Source organism: Ranitomeya imitator, chromosome 4 (genome assembly GCF_032444005.1).
Source record: "Ranitomeya imitator isolate aRanImi1 chromosome 4, aRanImi1.pri, whole genome shotgun sequence".
NCBI classification, from domain to species: Eukaryota; Metazoa; Chordata; class Amphibia; order Anura; family Dendrobatidae; genus Ranitomeya; species Ranitomeya imitator.
In genome coordinates, this window is record NC_091285.1 from 92,566,327 (window position 1) to 92,589,756 (window position 23,430).

Consider the following 23,430-nt stretch of genomic DNA (forward strand, 5'->3'; position numbering starts at 1 on the left):
ATAAACTCCATTGGAGACTAGATGCTGCCATAGCTCGATCAGCTCTGCTACATACAGCTGATGATCAGATCACCTGTATATAGCAGAATTGCTCACTTGCTATGAGCGCCGACCACTGGGAGACATCAGGTTGTCATGCCAACACACCAGTAACCTGCAATCACGTGACAGGGGTCACCGGTGTGCGTATTTCTGGCCCAGTGGCCGGAAGCGCGATTTAAATGCTGCTGTCAGAGTTTGACAGTGGCATTTAACTGGTTAATAGCCACGGGTGGATCATGTTTTGAACAACTGACATGTCCCTGGAAAGATGTGGGCTCACCGCCAGAGCCCACATCAAAGGGAGAGACCCAGACATCGGCATAAATGTACACCCGATGTCAGTAAGGCTATGTGCACACGTTGCGGATTTTGCTGTGGATCCGCAGCAGATCTGCAGCTGTTGGTCCGCAGCAGTTTCCCATGAGTTTACAGTACAATGTTAACCTATGGGAAACAGAAAACGCTGTGCCCATGCTGCGGAAAAAAAGCGAGTGGAAACACAGCGGTTTACATTCCACAGCATGTCACTTCTTTGTGTGGATTCCGCAGCGGTTTACACCTGCTCCACAATAGGAATCCACAGGTGTAAAACCGCAGTGGAATCCCCACAAAATCCGCATAAAAACCTTGGTAAATCCGCAGGTAAAACGCAGTTCTAAAATCTGCTGCGGAAAAATCTGCAAAGGTCCATTCTACGTGTGCACATACCCAAAGGGGTTAATTTCCAATAATTCTATTTATATTAAAACATCACCTTTATTTGATACAATAATTAAAAGCAAATTACAAATAGAACCAATTTAACAAAAACAAATAAATATATGGCTTAAATTGTTTGTCACTAAATCAGTCAGGGAATTGGGCATATATCCTAGTCTCAAAGACTGTCTTTTACCTTCCTTGCTATGGAGGTTGACACTCTTTCCCCACTCATACGTCGACTCTACCTATCTTTTCCTAAGTGTCCCTATGGGGAACCAGGGAAAGGGTGGCATTACCTTAGAAATCGTATGAATGGTGTGGAAGAGTATGTCTCGAGGATGGCAGGGTTTAAGAAGGAGGAAAAATACAGAAGTCCTTAGTTTTGAGAGTCAGTGGTTCTTGAACCAATAATTAGCTCTCACCTAATTCAAATGCCAACTCTAATGTATTTGACACTGTCTATCATAATAATCTAGATGTTAGAGTCAGCAAAAAGTAGAAAAGGAAAATCTGCCCTATGTAAAGTATGATACACCACTGCCTAACTGTGGAGGTTGGCACCCTTTTCCTGCGTATTGACTCCCCTGCTCAACATAAGGTCTAGTGAAGGACATAATTGTTTTTCACTAGTCTAAGCAAAATAAAAATCATGCTTTGGTCTTGCTTGAACTTACTTATGGTCGTCACACAGGTTTCCAACTTCTTGGTCACATAAGGGTCCAGTCCATCCAGGATTACATTCACATGTAACACCCAATTTTTCCATAGAGCGACATGAGCCTTGCTTACATATATTGCATGACTTGCATCCTGGGAACACTCCAATAGACACCGGAGGCAGGTCTTTAAAATCTTGTAATTCATTGTTAATTCGAACATCATGTATGCACCCATTAAAACCATTGGGATTACGCTCAGCTCTCTGGCGTAAAGATGATATTCCTGAAGCAGGTGGAATGCCTGGATAAAGATAAAATCACACTTTTTTATTAATAAATTACTAATAATAAAAAGTATAATGATTAAAAAATAGATTTTTATTGAAGCATTGTTTGAATAAATTTTGACAACATATACAGTCATGGCCAAAAGTGTTAAAAGCCTTTAAAATTGTTCCAGAAAATGCAGCATTTCTCCCAGAAAATTATTACAAATACACGTTTTGTTGGCACCTTTTCAAAATTGTGAGTAAACAACTTTGTTTTAAACATGTGATGCTTGTTCAAAGTCATCTGTGGCAAGTAACAGGTGTGGGCATCATGAAAATTACACCTTAAACCAGATAAAAAAGGGAGAAGTTGACTCACTCTTTGCATTGTGTGTCACACTTAGCATGGAAAATAGAAGAGGACAAGAGAACTGTCTGAGGACTTGAGAACCAAAATTGTTGAATGATATCAACAATCTCAAGGTTGCGATGCCATCTCTAGAGATCTTGATGTTTATTTGCCCATGGTATGCAACTTAACCCATGGCACTGTAGCTAATGTTACTGGACGTGGATGTCAGGGGAAAAGTGATGAAAGGATAAGCAGCCCCAATCAAGTTCCAAAGATATTCAAGCTGTCCTGCAGGCTCAAGGTGTATCTGTGTCAGTGCGAACTATCCATCGACATTTGAATTAAGTGAAACACTATCATAGGAGATGCAGGAGGACCCCATTGCTTATCATAGAAAAGCTAGACTGCAGTTTGCCAAAATGTGGTTGAGTAGGCCAAAATTCTGGGAAAGTGTCTTGTGGATAGATAATTCCAAGATATAGCTGTTTGGTAAAGCACATCATTCTACTGTTTGTTGAAATCAAAATGAGGCCTCCAAAAAAAGAACACAGTACCTACAGTCAAATATAGTAGAGGTTCAAAGATGTTTTGGGGATGTTTGCTGCCTCAGTGTTGTGAATTCCGCTCTTGGGCTCGCTCCGGTGGTTGTAAGTGGCACTTTTGTGAGTTCTGCTCTTGGGCTCCCTCTTGTGGTTTCTAGTGGTATGGCTGCTCCTTGGAGTTAGCTGTCTTCAGCTGCTTCCACTGATCGTCTTTTCTGCTCGGCTATTTATGCCTGGCTCCTTCCTTCAGCCAGTGCCACTTGTAAATGGTTCCTGGTTGGATTCACATCTCTTTGGAGTTCCCTGTTATCCTGACCAGTTCAGCAAAGCTAAGTTTTTGCTTGCTCTTTTCTGTTCACAGTTTGTGGACTTATCCATTCTGTGCTTCTATGTTTGTCCAGCGTTATCAGTATGAATTAATTCTGTCTTGCTGGAAGCTCTTGGAAGCAGATTTACCCTCCACACCTTTAGTCAGGTGTGGAGATTTTTAGTAAACTCTGCGTGGATTTTTGTAGTGCTTTATACTGACCGCACAGTTTTCCATCCTGTCCTATCTATCAAGTTAGACTGGCCTCCTGTGCTCATCCTGGTTTCATTCTGTGTATGTCTTTTCCCTCTCCTCTCACCGTCATTATTTGTGGGGGGCTAATCTATCCTTTGGGGATTTTCTCTGAGGCAAGATAGTTTTCCTGCTTCTATCTTTAGGGGTAGTTAGCTCTTAGGCGGTGACGAGGTGCCTAGGGAGAGTTAGGAGCACCCCACGGCTACTTCTAGTGTTGTGTTGAGCTTAGGGACTGCGGTCAGTACAGTTACCACTTCCTTCAGAGCTCGTTTCATGTTGCTCCTAAACCACCGCATCATAACACTCAGGCACTGGGTGCATTTACTGTGTGCAAGGCATCATGAAATCTAAAGATTACTAAAGGATTTTGAGTTTCAGTGTAGTGCCAAGTGTCAGAAAACTGGATTTGCTTCCTAGGTCATGCGTCTTCTAGCAGGACAATGACCCCAAATAAGTCATAGTGCACTTTTGACCAGTCACTGGAAAGCAACAAAAATGACAGAAATGTGAAATCTGCTCCAAATAAAAGAAAAACTCTCCCAGTTTTATACATATTCAGTGCAGTTTGATGTGGGCTCAATTTGTTGCCCAAACGATAGCATAAGCTTGTGGTTGCATGATGTCACAGACCTGGCAGTTTATTAATCAGTTCAGTTTATCAGGGGTTAATCTGACTGGGGGGCTCAGCAACAGCTTAAATGAGTTTGAGTTGTTTGATTGGTTCTTGTCATCTCTCCTCGTGAACAGGTCTGATATGATTGGGCCAGAGAAAGGGTGCCAAAATGTAAACTACAAAAGTGCACCATGACTTTACGGTGTCACGGGGCTACTGCGACTAAGAGGCTTCAGGGAACTGCAGCGCTTTGGGTCTCGTTCACACACAGTGAACAGAAGCTCTTCTCCTGAGTTCTGACCTGGCTGCCTTATGCCAGCAGTTTAGCTGCCTGGCTTCGAGTGTGAAGGAGCGTAGTGTTGGAGCTAGGAGGTTTATCTACTTAGATTGTTGCCTGCTTATTTGGTTGCATGTTAAACCTGTTTTCTCTCCTTTGTTCTTCCCCCCCTTTTTCCCTACTCAGTGTTTCCTCTGTGATTGTGTGAGTTTTCAGGGTGTTTGCTATTTTAGTTACGTTGTCTGTATATGTGTATTTGTCTATTTGCCGTTTTGCTATTTTTGTGCAGTCCTCCTTCCTGGGGGGGGGGAGGGGGCCACTGATAGGGTCTTCACAGGAGACAGGGATACGCTGGCAGCTCAGGCCTCCTAACCATTATAGGTACCCCTGAGATAAGGGCAAGTCAGGACCCCTTTATAGAGGCAGGGACAGGTGCGGTCCCAGTACGCCATCCTGCCTCTTATCGCCGTTTACGGCGTGACATACGGACACACTGTATATTGCAAGAAGCAACCACAAATGAATGGAAACAAAGTGCTGGAGCATTCTGAAGTGGTCAGCAATGAGTCCGGATCTAAACCCGATTGAACACCTGTGGAGAGATCTTACAAAATGCTGTTGGGAGAAGGCATCTTTCAAATATGAGAGACCTGGAGAAATTTGTAAAAGAACAGTGGCCCAAAATTCCAGTTGAGAGGTGTAAGACGTTTGATGATGGTTATAGGAAGCGACTGAAGTTATTAATTCCAAAGGGTGTGTAACCAAATATTAAGCTGAGGGAGACTGTTTTTCATGTTGTTCTAACACACACAAAGGAAGTAAACATGTGCATAACAAAACATGTGTAATATTTTCTGGGAGAAATATTTAATTTTCTGTAACAATTACAAGAGTGCCAACAGTTTTGGCCATGACTGTAACATTACAAATATTGTAATATTGTTACTGGATGCTCTGCTGACTTGTCATGGGATTGATAGCCGAGCAAAGAAGAAGAGATTAGATAGCGTTTGCTCTGTGACTAAATTAATTTTTGGATCTAATCTTGGGTCTGAAGTATATTAGGGTCTGTATTAATCTTATTTATCTTAGTGTGTTTATATATTAGGGGTTACATTTAATGTGTTTTCCAACTTTCAATATAAAAATAGCTGCAAAGGGTATAAAATAAACAATATTTTTGCTTCTTTCCTCTGGCAATGAAGCTCTTGGAGTCCTCTCGGTCTTTTACAAGTGGCCATCTTGTGCTATCTTCAGCTAATCAGCCAAATGTGGTTACATTCTTTACTACTGACATCCTGAGTGCCATTGCTGAGCTATAATGAAAGACTTACGGCCTTCCAATAATGGGTTAAAGTGATCACATGGTGAATGCTGACCCAAGAACAGGAGAACTGTTGAAGCTGAATTGCCAAATGGATCAAAGAGGTGGCCATTGTTTATTTAATTATACCATTTGTAGCTGTTGAAATACATAAATAAAAGTTGGATAACCCTTTAAGGGGTCTGCATATATTAAAGGGTTACCATTTATGTCAAGGAGTACAAATTATTTTTGTTTTATTGTCTGGTTTAGGGTTTGGATTAATTTAGGAGTCTGATGAAATTAGTTTTTTGGGAATTTTACAAAAATCATGAGATTAAAGGGCACATAAGAATAGCCAAAATACCACAGCAGCCTTTCAATCTGTCATATATACTGTATGGTTTAATATTACTGAGGTTTTATCCTCTAAAATACCTTCATGATATTACATGGAGCAGTAAGCAATGGAGCGGTCACAATTATTTTAAATAACTACATTTATGATACCTGAAAGAAAAGAAACTGTGTCTCCTTTCAAAATCAGAGACATATAGAGGAATAGTAGGGATGGATAGAGCATAATATGTTTGTGTGTATGAGCTCTCAGTTATATGTGCAGAAATTCAGGCGTGGTGAGATTTTGGCTTTATTGTAGTAGGAACAAGAGCTAGGCTTAAGCTAAACGTTGGCACCAGGTCCCATGACGTTATAGCTATGCGTCTGTTTGCTATTGATGGATATAAGGAGTTGTCGCTTTTGATGCTGTTCCCTCAATCACATAATACAAGCATGTATGTTGTTTCAGATTTTATTTGTAATAGCCCTGACAATTTGGCTGTGATTGTTTTTTGTGTTTGTTGTATCAAAAGCACAGTACTAAAGAATGTATATCTAAAATCTATTCAGACTGACATTGTGTCTTCAGTGTCTGTAAAAGTATCCATTGCCGTGTTTTGACCACTTTTATTAAAGATTGCATTGCCAGATGATGAAATGTTTCCTTATATTAAACAGTCATAGGAGTAGACCTGATTTGCATACATGACATCACATGCCTCCTAGAAGGGCACCACCTCACTCAATGCAAGTGTATTGATAAAGGCCAGATACAGTCTAGTAGAAATGTGGCTGGTACAAAGCAATTCAAATATTTGAGACCAAATATTCACCTGCTCCGAATGTCAGCACCAGAGAATCCTCACAGCACTCAGTGAATGCATTGTGAAGACTTACGTAGAGTGACTGCAGACATGTAGTTTAAGACCAGATCACCCCTTTGACCCCTTCTCGACATATGATGTACACTTACATCATATGCCAGGTACTGACACGTAATTTTACATAACTGTACATTTTTTACTTTAATGCGAGCTTGCAAACTGAGCCTGCATCTTTCATGGCAGATGATGGATGAATTATTCAGCCATCATTTGCCTCTAATAACCGAGGGTGGAGCAGCATGCTGTCCACGGCTGTTAATCTGGTAGACACTAGAGTTCAGCAAATATGTTCGGAATCAGTCGGCGAAACTGAATTTGCCATATTTGTGCCATATTGGTACCTTAATCATGCCGAATTTATGTTTCACGATCGATTCCGAACATATTCATTCATTTCTACTCCCATTGACTCCAATGACATTTGGCTGTGTTTGGTGAATATTGCAAAACCAATATTCGCCGTCGATTGTAATCGGAACCAAATTTTGAAAAATTTGCTCAAATCTTTTAGACACCACTCTCTATATCTGACAGCAGCATTTAACACACACTGGCAGCGGGGTACAGCATTCAATGCGCTCATCGGCACGCCTGTGACATATTTATTCAGAAGAACTTTACCTCCAAGATAAAGGGGGGTGTTCAGGTTCAGTGAAGGCTGCTTTTGGAGCTTGCCAAGGCTTTTAGGAGATCCGTTATCAACAACAAGGCTTAAACTTTGATTTAGCATCACAAGTTCAACAGTATGGAATAGGCCATCGTTGATAGTTTCCACACTGAAAGCAAAGTATAAAATCATTAGATTTAGAGTAGTATAAACTATTCCAACATTTAGAAAATACCACTCTTCCAGGAAAACATTTCTACATCATAACTTTGATTTGAAGAAGCTAAAAGGAAAAAAAAAACTGTGGCACTCACCCCGTGGCTAAAACTTCTTTATTGAAAAAATGTTCTTTATTGACAGACTATACAGAAGGAAACAGTGCGATGGCCATTTTACATTGTTAAGCGCTCTTTATCTTTTTGCTTCTTGGAATTGTCTAACGTCTGTTGAGCGCCACATGCGGCTACACTTTAACTAGCTCAGAATTTAAACAGTGGAAGACATATTCACATGCAACTCCCAGCTATGCTCATTTGCTTTGATTTGTAGTACTGACCTACTCCCTTTAATTTTATTTTTATAACTGATATGGTATCCTTGCCCCACCATTGCTTATTGCTCATCCTATGATGTGACCTAAAAAAAATATGATGTGAAAATATGAAGACAATACATTCATTTTAAAGGGAACCTGACAGCTGGTTCACTCAGTTCAAACTACGGACTGCGTGAATGTGAAACAGGTTGCGTTATTTCAACAAGGTATGTCTTATTCTAAAATTGTCAATATTTCAGAGAAAACATAACTTTCAACCCCTTTACGACATGTGCCATACATGTACAGCACAGTGGGAAGTGCGTTTCCACAAACCACCATACATGTACAGCGCAACGTTTGTGTCAGCGACATCATCAGCGGTGTCAGCTATATATCATAGTTGACACCCAGAAAAAAACACCTGCGATCGGTGCTGGCGCCACTGTTAATGCTGACAGTCGTGATGGTAGAGGGAAGGGGGGCTTCTTTGCTCCGATTGGCACAAAGGGATTGCTATCACGTCATGCCTATAGGCTCCATGGTGACTTCTGCCCAGGTACGGTGGCCTACTGCCTGTGTGTTATTGACAGATAATACCCTGCAATGGAAAAGCATTGCAGAGTATTAGGGTATGTGCACACATAGGAAATGTGGTACAGAATTTTCTGCACAAAATCCGCATCTCCTGGCAGAATCCGCAGCTGCAGAGGTGAATGCTACAAATAAATTTATACCATGCAGTATAAGTCTCTTTCCAGTGGGTCTCTTTGATGGACAGATGTTTTGGAATCCATCCTGATGGGTACATACTTCCCAAGAATATGCATACAACAGTGTACAGAATTGCAGTGTGCACCTACCCTTAAGGCCCCTTCACATTAAGCGACGCTGCAGCGATACCGACAACAATCCGGATCGCTGCAGCGTCGCTGTTTGGTCGCTGGAGAGCTGTCACACAGACAGCTCTCCAGCGACCAACGATCCCGAGGTCCCCGGTAACCAGGGTAAACATCGGGTTACTAAGCGCAGGGCCGTGCTTATTAACCCGATGTTTACCCTGGTTACCAGCGTAAAAGTAAAAAAAAAAAAACACTACATACTTACCTACCGCTGTCTGTCCCCGGCGCTCAGCTTCTCTGCACTCCTCCTGCACTGGCTATGAGCACAGCGGCCGGAAAGCAGAGCGGTGACGTCACCGCTCTGCTTTCCGGCTGACCGACGCTCACAGCCAGAGCAGGAGGAGTGCAGAGCACAGCGCCGGGGACAGACAGCGGTAGGTAAGTATGTAGTGTTTTTTTTTTTTTACTTTTACGCTGGTAACCAGGGTAAACATCGGGTTACTAAGCGCGGCCCTGCGCTTAGTTACCCGATGTTCACCCTGGTTACCAGTGAAGACATCGCTGGATCGGTGTCACACACGCCGATCCAGCGATGTCCACGGGAGATCCAGCGACGAAATAAAGTTCTGGACTTTGTTCAGCGACCAACGATCTCCCAGCAGGGGCCTGATCGTTGGTCGCTGTCACACATAACGATTTCCTTAACGATATTGTTGCTACGTCACAAAAAGCAACAATATCGTTAACGATATCGTTATGTGTGAAGGTACCTTTAGTTAGCAGTTTTGGCTGATAATGGGCATGTTTGACCCCACCAATCATATATACTGAGATGAGTCATCAATTGTTAGGTTTTGGACAACCCTTTTAACAACCTATGTGGCACATGTCTCCAGAAGCACAAGCCGGGCAATCTCTATTGGGCAATAAAAGTCATATTTGCAATTTTGCCTCTGAGACGTCCATTGCGCACTAATTTCTGGAAAATTCTAGTGGGGTCAAAATAATTACTACAAACATAGATGATTTCCCTGAGTATTTTTTTGCAAAATGGGGCCACTTTTGGGGGATTTCTGGTGCTTTTAAAGCAAATGGCACCCAAAAACTATTACTGGCAGATTTGTGATCCAAAAACCAAATAGCGATTCTTCCTTTATAAGCCCTGCCATGTGCATAAATAGTAGTTTCTGACCACAGATTGAGTACTGCTGCATTTGGAAGAAATTGCTTTATAAAAGTTTGGGTCCATTTCCTCCTATTTTTCCTTGTGAAATTAAGAATTTGAGGCTGAAACAACATTTTTGTAGAACTAATGTTATAAAATTGTATGAAACATCTGTGGATTCAATATGCTCACAACACCCCAAGATGAATTACTTGTGGGGTGTACTGTAGTTTGCAAAATGAGGTCATTTGTGGGAAGGGGTTACTGCTCTTCGGTAAAAGGGCTCTACAAATATGACATGTTGCCCGGAAACCAAATAAGCATAGCCGGCTTTTCAAAATGGCACTTCATTCTTTTTGGGCTCTACTGTCTGCCCGAACAGTAGTTTTCCCCCACATAAGTGACATTGACGTACTCAGGAGAAATTGCTTAACAGACTGAGTGGTCCATTTTCTCCTGTTAACTTTGTGAAAATGAAAAACCTGGGGCTCAATTAACATTTTAGGGAAAAAAATGTAATATTTCATTTTCATGGTACAATGTTTCAAAGTTCGGTGAAGCACCTGTGGGTTCATAGTTACATAGTTATCAAGGTTGAAGGAAGACTCCAAGTCTATCCAGTTCAACCCATAGCCCAACCTAATATGCCCTAAAAATGCTCCACACACCCCTAGGTAAATTCCTTAACTGTTGTGGTTTCCAAAATGTGGCCATTTTTGAGGGGTTACTGCTCTTCTGGCTGTAGAAGCACTGTACAAATGCACAATGGTGCCAGGAAGAAGCACAGTATGCTTTCCAAAATAGCACATCTTTTGGAGCACTACTCTGTGCCCAATCAGTAGTTTTTCCCACATATGGGGCATCAGCATACTTGGGAGAAATTGCACAGAATAATTGGATGATCAATTTTCTCCTGTTACCCTTGTAAAAATGAAAGACAAAATTTTAGGGTGAATAACGTAATTTTTAATTATTTTCTTCAACTTTTCTATTATTCTTGTAAAGCATCTGAAGGGTTAAACTTCTTGAATGTTTTACTGTGAAAGGTACTGTTTTTACAATGGGGTCTTGTTTGGCGGTTTTCTAACATATAAGATCAACAAAGTCACTTCAAAGGGAAGTGGTCCCTTAAAAAGTAGGATTTGTATATTATGTTGGAAAAATTACTGCTAAACATTTAACCTAACAAAAAATTTATAGGTTTCAAAAATTATGCAGACATAAAGTTGACATGTGGTAGATGTTATTTATTGATTATTTTGTGCGGTATGACTTTGTTTTGAGGGCATAAAAATTAAAAGTATAAAAACTGCGAATGTTTAAAAATGTGTCAAATTTTTGATATTTACATAAAAAATGTAAATCATATCCACCTAAATTTACTACTATCATGAAGTACAAGATGAAGTGATTCTGGTCAGAACTGAAAAAGGAAGGTGAAAACAGGCTTCGTCTTGAAGGGGTTAAAAGTTGGTCATAGGCAATGCAAAATTAATATGAATTGAATGACCAGTCCAAAATACAGGTCTTTGATGGCTTCTTCCAACCCTGCTCCCATAGACAGACAGGTCCATCCTTCTTTGTTTGTATTGTGAGAGATAGACTTGTCAGTCAATGTTAACTATGCCAAGAGAAAAGTCAGAAAAGTCACTACCCTGGTTGGTCATAGATTGGCGGTCCAAGGAACCGCCAATGAAGTGAAGGGGTTAAAGAAGTCTGTTCAACTCTTGTTTTTTTCTGAGCAATTCAGCACAATCCATCCTCTTTGCAATGTTTTCACATGTATTCAGAACTTCTGCCGGATAATTTCTATTCTTAAATTTCTCAGTGAGACTATCAAAAGCCGATTGTACATTTGATTCCCCACTAATTATTCTTTTTTACTCTCAAGTATTGACTATATGGAAGGGACTCAACAAACTTTCTAGGGTGATGGCTTTTGACCTTTATTAAATTATTGCTGTCGGTTTTGTAGAAAAATTGAAAACAAATATTTAAGCGACCTGTGTAACAAAAAAATACACATTTTTATATGCCATACTATGCCTCCAAGAATCTCTGCCAAATATTCCACTAGGTGGTGCAGCTGAATTTCTTTCAGGCTATTTACACTTTCCCAGGAGAATGAACTATGAATATGACACATAACTTAGCTCCAAGTACACACGTAAAATATTGGGGACTACAACAATAACAGAAATATCGAACACTTTACTCCAGTATGATGTTCCTTATTAGTCTCTAAACATGAGAAGAAAGAGGAAAGGAAGGAAGAAGAAGAATTTTAAAGGGACTTCAGTGCACCGATGTTCACAGCTCCCAGAAAAGACAATAAAATAGAAACACTGCCCAGAATGTTGTACACAGGAACAAGGTACCTACAGTGGTGTGTAAAAGTTTGGCACCCCTGGTCAAAATTACTGTTATTGTGAAGAGCAAGTTAAAGATGAAATGATCTCTAAAAGGGCTAACGTTAAAGACGACACATTTCCTTTGTATTTTAGGCAAAGAAAATATTTTGCCATTTTTGGTATTTTAAAAATCACAAAAAGGAAAATGCGCAGTTGCTGAAGTTTGGGCACCTTTGGAGATTTGTGTGCTCAGATAAATTTGACCAAGGTTTCAGACCTGAATTAGCCTGTGGCCTAACGTTTACACGGCACTGTATAGATTTAGTATTGATTATTTGTATTTATCTTATTTCTTTGATATAAATACAGTTCACGAGCACATGTCATGGCCACAAAACTGAATAAAACACAAATTTGCCTGGTCAGCAGATATTGGGAAAAGGTAATATTTGCTCAGAAAATGTAATCATCTAAAATATATAGACCATAATCTGTGGAAAGTTTGTGAAAACTTTACCAATAAATACAGGGCACATAAAGTCATTCTCCCTCTGAGTCTCCTCAATCCAGCTCTACTACAGGACACCAACCCGAGCCACAATGTATTCCTCCTGACTAGCACAGGAGCATTTCAATAAACAGCTTTCTTTAGAATGCCATATGCTTTGTTCCTGGAAAATATCTTCCGATGGAGCTAAATTATTAGATGTTGTCAATGGTTTCCACTAGGTTATTAATTATTAGCCCTGTTAGAAGAAACATTTGGATTTGTGTTGTTAGGCCGGGGTCACACTTGCGAGTGCAATGCGAGAAACTCACACAAGTCTCTTGTATCAATACCCGGCACTGCCGCCGGCATTCGGGACCGGAGAGTTCAGCTGCATGTATTTCTGTGCTGCTAAACACTCCGGTCCCGAGTGCCGGCGGCAGTGTCGGGTATTGAGGCGAGAGACTCACGCGCGTTTCTTTGCATTGCACTCGCAAGTGTGACATCGGCCTTAGAATCAATATTTCCACAACTAAATATATATTCATTAGGCCATGTTCAGACATAATAATCTTTATTTTTATATAATGCTAACATATTCCGCAGCGCTTTACAGGTTGCACACATTATCATCGCTGTCCCCAATGGGGCTCACAATCTAGAATCCCTATCAATATGTCTTTGGAATGTGGGAGGAAACCGGAGAACCCAGAGGAAACCCTGGCAAACACAGGGAGAACATACAAACTCCTTGCAGATGCTGTCCTTGGTGGGACATTCAGTATTTGGTCAGTATTTTACATCAGTATCTGTAAGCCCAAACCAGGAGTGGGACAGTCAGAGGAAAAGTATAATAGAAATACATCACCACTTCTGGATTTATCACCCACTCTTGGTTTTGGCTACAGATACTGAGGTAAAATACTGACCAAATACTGATAGTGTGAACATGGCTTTAACGCGATATGCTGTCAGAAAGTCTTCTAAAGTAGAACTTATAAGAAAAATTTACATTTTTTCATCAAAAAAAGCTAGAAATTGATTCAGTGTACTGTAAAGAAACTAGATATGTGGAAACTTGCTAATTTTTACTTTGTAAGATTGCCAAGTATTGGAATTTTGTAAGCACACAGACATGCGGAAACCTCAACTGGAGTGCAAAATCTAACAGCATGAAATAAAGTATTCATCACTTGTCAAAAAATAAACATTTCCTTCCTGTACATGGTTCCACAGCACACTAATGTAAGTTGGAAATTGTACCTGTGTGATCACCATGGGAGCCCAGCAGTGACTGATTGCAGGGTACCCAAAAATATGACCGAAAATTGGATCACACTCACCCACACAAGCCTATGTCTCTATCTGAGTCCAATGTCATCCAAGTGCAGTATGATTACCGGGGATTTTGGCAATGGAGGAGATGGAGAAATGTCTTTCACCTCTGCTGCTTTTCTCATGTGAGAGGATCAGGGCACAGAGCACTGACACTCGGCTCACACTCGCAGCAGAGCTGGAGCTCAGGGTCATTACCATATTGCCTCTGATGCTATACGCTAACGTGACCTCGATCTTAAGGTACCGTCACACTGAACGATATCGCTAGCGATCCGTGACGTTGCAGCGTCCTGGCTAGCGATATCGTTCAGTTTGACACACAGCAGCGATCAGAATCCTGCTGTGATGTCGTTGGTCGCTGGAGAAAGTCCAGCACTTTATTTGGTGTGTGACGCCGATTCAGCGATGTCTTCACTGGTAACCAGGGTAAACATCGGGTTACTAAGCGCAGGGCCGCGCTTAGTAACCCGATGTTTACCCTGGTTACCAGCGTAAAAGTAAAAAAAAAACAAACACTACATACTTACCTTCCGCTGTCTGACGTCACCGCTCTGCTTTCCGGCCGCTGGGCTTACACAGGGCAGAGAAGCAGAGCGCCGAGGGACAGACAGCGGAAGGTAAGTATGTAGTTGTTAAGGACCGGCGGAACGCACCAAGTATAGATAATAAGAAACTAGGTGCGTTCGCAGTCCGAGGTCCACCGTGCAGGTAAAAGACCCTGCTGCTAGTAAGACGGACTATATGGCGGTACTAAGTATACACACATGGGTTAACTTCAACCTGCGTGAAGGAAGCGATCCTGTTGCGTCACAGGACCGCAGTACCGCACATAAAGCGCGAGCAAGAAGTCAGCGGACTCAACCCCTACACAGGATTGAAGTCCGATTAGACACTTGCTGGCACAACACCGCAACTGGGTGTGTCAGAGGAACAAAAATAATAATATAAAGGCACAAGAGTGCGTGCGGTGCCGCACTGACGGACGCCACTAACCACCCAGGCTTGGGTCAGGAAAGCGCAGAGCAAGCGCACGGCGCCATACTGGCGGACACAGCAACTGGTAGCTGTAATGTGTGTTTCGTGCTGTTGGATAAGTCGGGCGCTAGATAGCAAACATACACCTTCCGCGAATAGACATTCAATAGGGAGGGTTATTTAAAGAGCGACTTTCACTCACAACACACACACATATTTACAAGACAATACTAGCGCATGGCCGTGCGGTCATGCGCAGTTTATATAGTAGCAGCACAGGAAGCAGCTCCAGAAGTTTTGCCCTTTCAGGACCTGCCAAGAGGACCAATGGGATGTGCTGCAATACCTGAGCATGTGACCCGCGATCTCCAACGGGAGATCCTGCCCTGGGCATGCTCAGACAGAGAAAAGCAGGACTTAGATCCAGAAACGTCCACTCGCCGCTGCCCAGCACTGGCTTCAATGGCAGAAGCAGGAAAAGCAGCAGTAACTCTTCACACAGAGTCAGACTGAGCGAGACGCTGGGATCGACGTCCCTGCTGAGCAGACTCCACCGTGGCTGGAGAAGAATGGGAGACCGCAGCGGAGACGGATCGAGATTCCCCCAGTGCAGCAGAGGAAACTCGACTCCTAACATTACCCCCCCTCCTAGGGCTCCCCTCCTTGGGCCTCGCCACGTTCGAAGGCAGCAATGAGCTGCAGGGCCCGAATGTGCTCAACAGGCTCCCAGAACCTGTCCTCGGGGCCATAACCCTTCCAGTCCACCAAATAAAATTTTTTGCCACGTACCACCTTGCATCCCAAAATAGCGTTCACCTCATAATCGTTCGTAGACGAATCCGATGTCCCAGCAGATGACTCGGAAAACCGGGACATATACACAGGTTTCAAGAGGGACACATGAAAGGTGTCGGTGATACCCAGGCGTGGCGGAAGGGCCAAACGATGGACCACAGGATTAACCTGCTCGAGGACCTTGAACGGACCCAAGTAGCGAGGAGCAAATTTAGTGGACTCAACTCGCAGCCTGATGTTACAGGCGGAGAGCCACACCAAGTCGCCAGGAGCAAAGGTCGGAGCGGGGCGCCGATGAGCATCGGCGGAGGACCTCATTCTCTCCTTAGAGGCCCGAATGGCATCCTGAGTGTGGTCCCAAATATCCCGTGCCTCCACAGCCCAGTCTGCCACCCTGGAGTCGGCGGAAGACACGGGCATAGGCACAGGTACCCGTGGATGCTGACCATAGTTGAGGAGGAATGGGGTTTGTCCAGTGGAGTCGGCTATGGCGTTGTTCAGTGCAAACTCTGCCCATGATAGCAAGGATGCCCAGTCATCCTGCCTGGCTGAAACAAAATGTCGCAGGTATGTGACCAAGGTCTGGTTGGCCCTCTCTACCAACCCATTCGTCTCGGGATGATAAGCGGAAGAGAGATTCAACTCAATACTGAGAAGACGACAAAGCTCTCTCCAGAACCGAGACGCAAACTGGGGACCCCGGTCACTGACAATTTTGTCAGGCATACCATGTAGGCGGAAGATGAGTTTGATGAACAACGCTGCCAAGGCCCGTGCAGAAGGTAACCGTGGTAGCGGCACCAAATGCACCATTTTTGAGAAATGATCGGTGATGACCCAAATGATGGTACAGCCGCGAGACTTGAGTAAACCCACAACAAAGTCCATCCTGACCATCTCCCAGGGCCTATCTGCCACCGGCAAGGGATAGAGCAACCCAGCTGGCCTTTGACGCGGAGATTTATTTTTGGCGCAGGAGACACACGCCAGAATATAATCCCTGACATCCCGGACCATATGCGGCCACCAGTACGTCCTCGCCAGTAGCTCAGATGTCCTCTTTGTCCCAAAGTGTCCACCCACCCTGGACGAATGAGCCCAAGAGAGAACCTCCGGTCGCAAATTAATGGGCACAAAAGTCTTGTCCGGAGGCACAGACTCTAGCGAAACCGGCGCTACGGTTCTCAGGCTCTCGGAAGGGACAATAAGCCGAGGCTCCTCTTCCTCCTCCTCAGTTGACATAAGGGAGCGAGAGAGAGCGTCAGCACGGATATTCTTCTCCCCGGCGAGATAATGAAGGGAAAAGTGGAACCGGGAGAAGAACAGGGACCATCTGGCCTGGCGAGAATTTAGCCGCTGGGCTGTTTGTAAATAGACCAAATTTTTGTGGTCCGTGTAAACTTGGAAGGGAAACCGCGCACCCTCCAGAAGGTGTCTCCACTCCCAAAAAGGCCAACTTCATTGCTAGCAACTCCCTGTCCCCGATGGAGTAGTTTCTCTCCGCTGGCGTGAAGGTCTTAGAGAAGAAGAAGCATGGATGCTTCCGACCTTGAGCATCCTTTTGATAGAGGACTGCTCCAGCACCAACGAACGAGGCATCCACCTCCATTAGGAATGGCTTATCCACGTCGGGACGATGTAAGATGGGAGCGCTAGCAAAGTGGGACTTAATAGAAGTGAAGGCCTTGGAGACCTCTTCCGACCACAATTTGGGATTCGCTCCCTTCTTGGTGAGGGCCACCAAGGGAGCTACCAGAGTTGAGAAGTGGGGAATGAACTGGCGGTAATAGTTTATGAACCCCATAAAGCGCTGCACCGCTTTAAGAGAATGGGGCTCTTGCCAGGCCATCACAGCCTGTAGCTTGGCAGGATCCATAGCCAATCCCTGGGCGGAGATGATATAGCCCAGGAAAGGTAAGGACTCCTGCTCAAACACACACTTCTCCAACTTCGCATAAAGAGAGTTTGCCCGTAGGAGGTCGAAGACTCTGCCAACATCTCTCCGGTGGGAGTCAATATCTGGAGAAAAGATGAGGATATCATCCAGATAGACTACAACCGAGGTGGAAAGCATATCCCGGAAGATGTCGTTGACAAAGTCTTGGAAAACGGCAGGTGCATTACAGAGCCCGAAGGGCATCACCAGATACTCATAGTGCCCATCTCTGGTGTTAAACGCCGTTTTCCATTCGTCCCCCTCACGGATGCGAATCAGGTTATAAGCACCCCGCAGATCTAGTTTAGTAAACACTCTAGCTCCCCGAAGCCTATCGAAAAGCTCAGATATCAAAGGCAAAGGGTACTTGTTCTTAACTGTGATAGCATTAAGACCCCTGTAGTCTATGCATGGACGTAGTTCTCCACTCTTTTTCTGCACGAAAAAGAACCCTGCCCCAGCAGGTGACACTGACTTCCTGATGAACCCTCTTGCCAAATTCTCTTGAATGTACTGAGACATTGCCTCCGTTTCCGGGAGAGATAATGGATAGACTCGACCCCAGGGAGGCTCAGCACCAGGCAAGAGATCAATAGGACAGTCATAGGGGCGATGGGGCGGAAGGGTCTCCACTGCCTTTTTGGAGAACACGTCTGCATAAGACCAATATTGCTTGGGGAGAGAGGAAAGATCTGCGGGTACCTCTGTAGTAGCAACCTGAACGCACTCTCGATGACACCTGTTCCCACAAGATTCACCCCATCCCAGAATTCTGCCTGAGGACCACTCGATGAGAGTGGTACCGTAACCAAGGTATCCCTAAGAGAACCTCATCAATTCCCTCAGGAATGACGAGTAGAGATATAACCTCCTGATGAGATGGTGACATGGACAGAGTAAAAGGGATAGTTTGATGTGTAATCTGTGCGGGCAGTGTCGACCCATTCACCACTCGTACCGTTACTGGTTGAGATAGCATGACCAGAAGAATTGCGTGACGTTGGGCGAAGGCTGAAGACATAAAATTGCCCTCCGCCCTAGAATCCATGCAGAGTTCTACCGAGTGAGAGGATGAGCCCAATGTTATTGTCCCCTTAAAGGACAATTTGGAGGCAAACGTCGCCGTGTCTAGTGCACCTCCACCAACTACCACTAGACGCTGACGTTTCCTCGACCGCTGGAGACATCTGGAGGCAAGATGTCCTGACTGTTGGCAAAGATGACAAATCTGGAGTGCACGAGCGGTCCGGGACTTAGATCCCGCTCGTGACTCTACCACAGGCTCATGGCGCTCAGGAGCCTGGTCTGGAGATTCCAAAGGTTTGGCGAAGGTGGGAGCCAGACGAAACCTCTGCCTACACTGGGCTCGTTCTAACCTCCGCTCGTGAAAACGGAGATCAATACGAGTGGATAGAGTTATTAATTCCTCCAGTGTGGCGGGAATCTCCCTAGTGGCCAGGGCGTCCTTAACGTGGTCAGCCAGCCCCCTCCAAAATATTGGAATGAGAGCTTTATCCGACCACTCCAGCTCAGATGCTAAGGTGCGGAAGTGGACGGCAAAATGACTGACCAAGGACGAGCCCTGAGTCAATGCCAACAATTGGAGCGCCGTATCATGGGTGACACGAGGTCCTAAAAAGACCTGTTTCAGAGTGCTCAGAAACAACGGAGCACTCTGTACCACATGATCGTTACGCTCCCATAGCGGCGTAGCCCACTGCAACGCCCTGTCCGATAGAAGAGACACTATAAATCCCACCTTAGCCCGCTCTGTAGGGAAACGAGAGGCCAGAAGCTCGAGATGGATAGAGCACTGACTCACGAAACCCCTACAAGACTTACTGTCACCAGAGAATTTCTCTGGAAGCGGGAGGCGAGTTAGAGTCGGGACAGGAGCGGCAGTGGACAAGGTGGCTGCAGCAACACTAGCAGCCTGAACAGCGACAGCAGTAACATCCACAGCTGAGGTTGAACGCTCAAGAGCCGCCAACCTTCCCTCCAGCTGCTGGATCTACCGCTGTGAACGCTGATCGTCCATCATTTACTAACCAGACCTTGGCACTAGTATTATGTTAAGGACCGGCGGAACGCACCAAGTATAGATAATAAGAAACTAGGTGCGTTCGCAGTCCGAGGTCCACCGTGCAGGTAAAAGACCCTGCTGCTAGTAAGACGGACTATATGGAGGTACTAAGTATACACACATGGGTTAACTTCACCCTGCGTGAAGGAAGCGATCCTGTTGCGTCACAGGACCGCAGTACCGCACATAAAGCGCGAGCAAGAAGTCAGCGGACTCAACCCCTACACAGGATTGAAGTCCGATTAGACACTTGCTGGCACAACACCGCAACTGGGTGTGTCAGAGGAACAAAAATAATAATATAAAGGCACAAGAGTGCGTGCGGTGCCGCACTGACGGACGCCACTAACCACCCAGGCTTCGGTCAGGAAAGCGCAGAGCAAGCGCACGGCGCCGTACTGGCGGACACAGCAACTGGTAGCTGTAATGTGTGTTTCGTGCTGTTGGATAAGTCGGGCACTAGATAGCAAACATACACCTTCCGCGAATAGACATTCAATAGGGAGGGTTATTTAAAGAGCGACTTTCACTCACAACACACACACATATTTACAAGACAATACTAGCGCATGGCCGTGCGGTCATGCGCAGTTTATATAGTAGCAGCACAGGAAGCAGCTCCAGAAGTTTTGCCCTTTCAGGACCTGCCAAGAGGACCAATGGGATGTGCTGCAATACCTGAGCATGTGACCCGCGATCTCCAACGGGAGATCCTGCCCTGGGCATGCTCAGACAGAGAAAAGCAGGACTTAGATCCAGAAACGTTCACTCGCTGCTGCCCAGCACTGGCTTCAATGGCAGAAGCAGGAAAAGCAGCAGTAACTCTTCGCACAGAGTCAGACTGAGCGAGACGCTGGGATCTACGTCCCTGCTGAGCAGACTCCACCGCGGCTGGAGAAGAATGGGAGACCGCAGCGGAGACGGATCGAGATTCCCCCAGTGCAGCAGAGGAAACTCGACTCCTAACAGTAGTGTTTGTTTTTTTTTTTACTTTTACGCTGGTAACCAGGGTAAACATTGGGTTACTAAGCGCGGCCCTGCGCTTAGTAACCCGATGTTTACCCTGGTTACCGGCATCGTTGGTCGCTGGAGAGCGGTCTGTGTGACAGCTCTCCAGCGACCAAACAGCGACGCTGCCGCGATCCGGATCGTTGTCGTTATCGCTGCAGCGTCGCTCAGTGTGACGGTACCTTTAGACTGGATTTGTTTTTCCTGTTGATTTACTGTTATCTGAGATCAGAGAAATTTGTAGTAATCCTACGCAATGTGGAAAATAGCAAATATAGCTTAAAAGTCTCTTTAAAGTGGTTTTCATGGCTTTTCACAAAATTCTGCAGTCACATGTATGGTAAACATTGCAATGCGATAAAGGTCGAAATGTAATAACTGCCAGTGTTTGCTCACCACACCTTCATCAAAAAATAGAATAAAAAGCTGTCAGTCAAAGCACTGTGTGAATGGCAAAATGGTATCAATAAAATACAATGAAACAATAGAAAAAATAAAAAATATGTATTTCAGAAAATTTCAACAATTCAGATTTTTTTTAAACTACTAAAATATTTTTAAAATTATTGTATATGTTTGATATCTCCGTAATTAAAGTGACCTGACAAAACATGCCGCCAGGTAAATTTTACTGCTTAATGAACACAGTAAAAACAAAACCCCAAGATCAATAAAAGAATTGCACATTAAGCAGCAAGAACCCATAATTATGCATTCAGGTGGGGAAGAGAACAAATTGGCATGAAGAGATGCATACCTCATTTTTGTTTTTTTTAAACATTTGCTTCTGTGTAAAAACCTGGGCACACAGGGTTACAGTATGTGTCCATACAGTGCTGGTCACCATTATTGGCACCAATTCATTTTTTTCATAGACTATACAATATCTTAAGAAATAAATGGAAACGTCACAGGTTTACCACAGCAGAGAGGAGCCAGAAGACTGAAGCGTCTGATTTCTCCTTCTCCTGCACTGATTAGAATCATTTAATCTTCTCATTAAACATTATAAATTTATTTTAGCCATCCAGGGGTAAATCTGCTCAGTTGAGAGCTCCTGGGGCCTTAAGACTCTCAGCTATGCACTGTTAGCAACTCCCATCTCCTATAAAAACCGGGTCCTGGCTAGCACTCATTACCAGAGCTAGCTTATGCTGCATGCCTGGAGGTTGTTGGTGGCAGTTATTGGAGAAGGCGGATGGTGGATTTATCTGTGACTGTTGCTAGGTTTTGAGTGTGTAATAACTCCTTTTCTTCTCCTCATTGGTTTAACTCCATTATCCACTTTCTGGTGTTTACCTCTGTTGTTCATGTGTATCTATTTGTATGTCTGATATCCCTTGCTAGTCTGGTTGCTGTTTTACGGTACACTACTATTCTCCTTTTCTCTGGTTGGGGAAGAGTACAGACTGAGGGCGGATTGAAGAGCTAAGGTAAGGTAAGTGGCCCTCACCATCAGAATTAATTCAAGGAGCAGGGCGAGCTGGAGCACTCCCTAGCGTTAGGGACAGGGAAGGAGCCCCTAGTCCTGGGACAGCCGACAAGAGATTTGTGACAGGAAATGTACCAAAGATCTATCCTCAAGATTTTTTAATTAGCGGTCCAAACTAATACAACAATAAAACATTGTTTTTCAACTTACATGTTGCAATTTTACAGAAGAAACAGAATAAACAGCATGAGCAGCAATAAAGGCACTCCTATTTAATATTTGGTTGCACACCCTTTGGCATTGATGACAGCATCCAAGCGTTTCTTGTAGCCATCTATAAGCTTCTTGCACTTCTCAGCTGGTATTTTCTCCCACTCTTCTTTTGCAGTTTGTTCAAGATCTTGAATGTTTGCAGAGTTATTTTTCCCAATGCCAAATTTAAGCTCACCTCAAAGATTTTCAATGGGATTGAGGTCAGGACTCATTACTGACCATTTTAAAACAGTCTATTTTTTCTTTTTCAACCATTCCTGTGTACTTTTGAATGTGTGCTTTGGGTCTTTGTCTTGCTTAAGGACCCATGATATTTGACTCAAACAAAGTTTTTGTATACTGGGTAAGACATTTCACTCTAAAATTTCTTGATAATTTCTGATTTCATGATTCCTGTGAAATAAGGTTAAGGCCTCCAGTACCAGACGCAGCAAAGCAGCCACATAGCATTATGGATCCTCCGCCATGCTTACCTCTTGGTATGGTGTTCTTTTCCTTATAAGCTTCATGGGTCTGTCTGTAAACAAACTGTTGCTTTGCATTGCCAAAAACCTCTATTTTTTTCTATCTGTCCACAGAACATTTTCCCAGAAGAATTGTGGTTTGTCGAGTTATTCTTTGGCAAAGATCAGTCGTTCCTTTTTATGTTTTTTCTTCAGCAATGGTTTTTTTCCTTGGCCTTCACCAATATAGCTCTGCTTGGTTTAGTGTGTGGCAAATGGTACTTGTTGAAACCATGACCCCAGACTAATCCAGGTTGGCCTTTAGGTCTTTGGATGTTTGACGTGGTGTTGTTTCCACCATTTGCACCAACTTTCAAAAGACATCTCTTGTCATTTTTTCTCTTTCCCCCATGTCCAGGGAAGTTCTTGACTGTTACATGCTTGGTAAACTTCTTGATAACATTGTACACTGTTGAAAATAATAGATAGCAAGGAAAATTCCAGTGTGTAGCCGACACTCCCGTGTGGAGATTCTCATGGATGTTATATATAAATATCTGCTTTAACGAGGTAATAAAAAATTACAGGACAACACATTTTGACTCCTATACCCCGG

The 23,430-nt window shown here is 43.9% G+C and overlaps 1 protein-coding gene across 2 annotated transcripts in view; it reads right to left on the reverse strand.

Annotated features, from left to right (window-relative positions):
• The window catches only part of SLIT3 (slit guidance ligand 3), a 1,020,157-nt gene that overhangs the window by 19,469 nt on the left and 977,258 nt on the right, over positions 1-23,430 (reverse strand). For both annotated transcript variants that reach the window (XM_069763866.1, XM_069763867.1), the window contains 2 exons: positions 7,166-7,320; positions 1,419-1,704 (listed from right to left, as the gene is read on the reverse strand). In XM_069763866.1, coding sequence (XP_069619967.1) covers positions 1,419-1,704; positions 7,166-7,320 — 441 coding nt within the window. The remainder of the gene's footprint in view (positions 1-1,418; positions 1,705-7,165; positions 7,321-23,430) is intronic.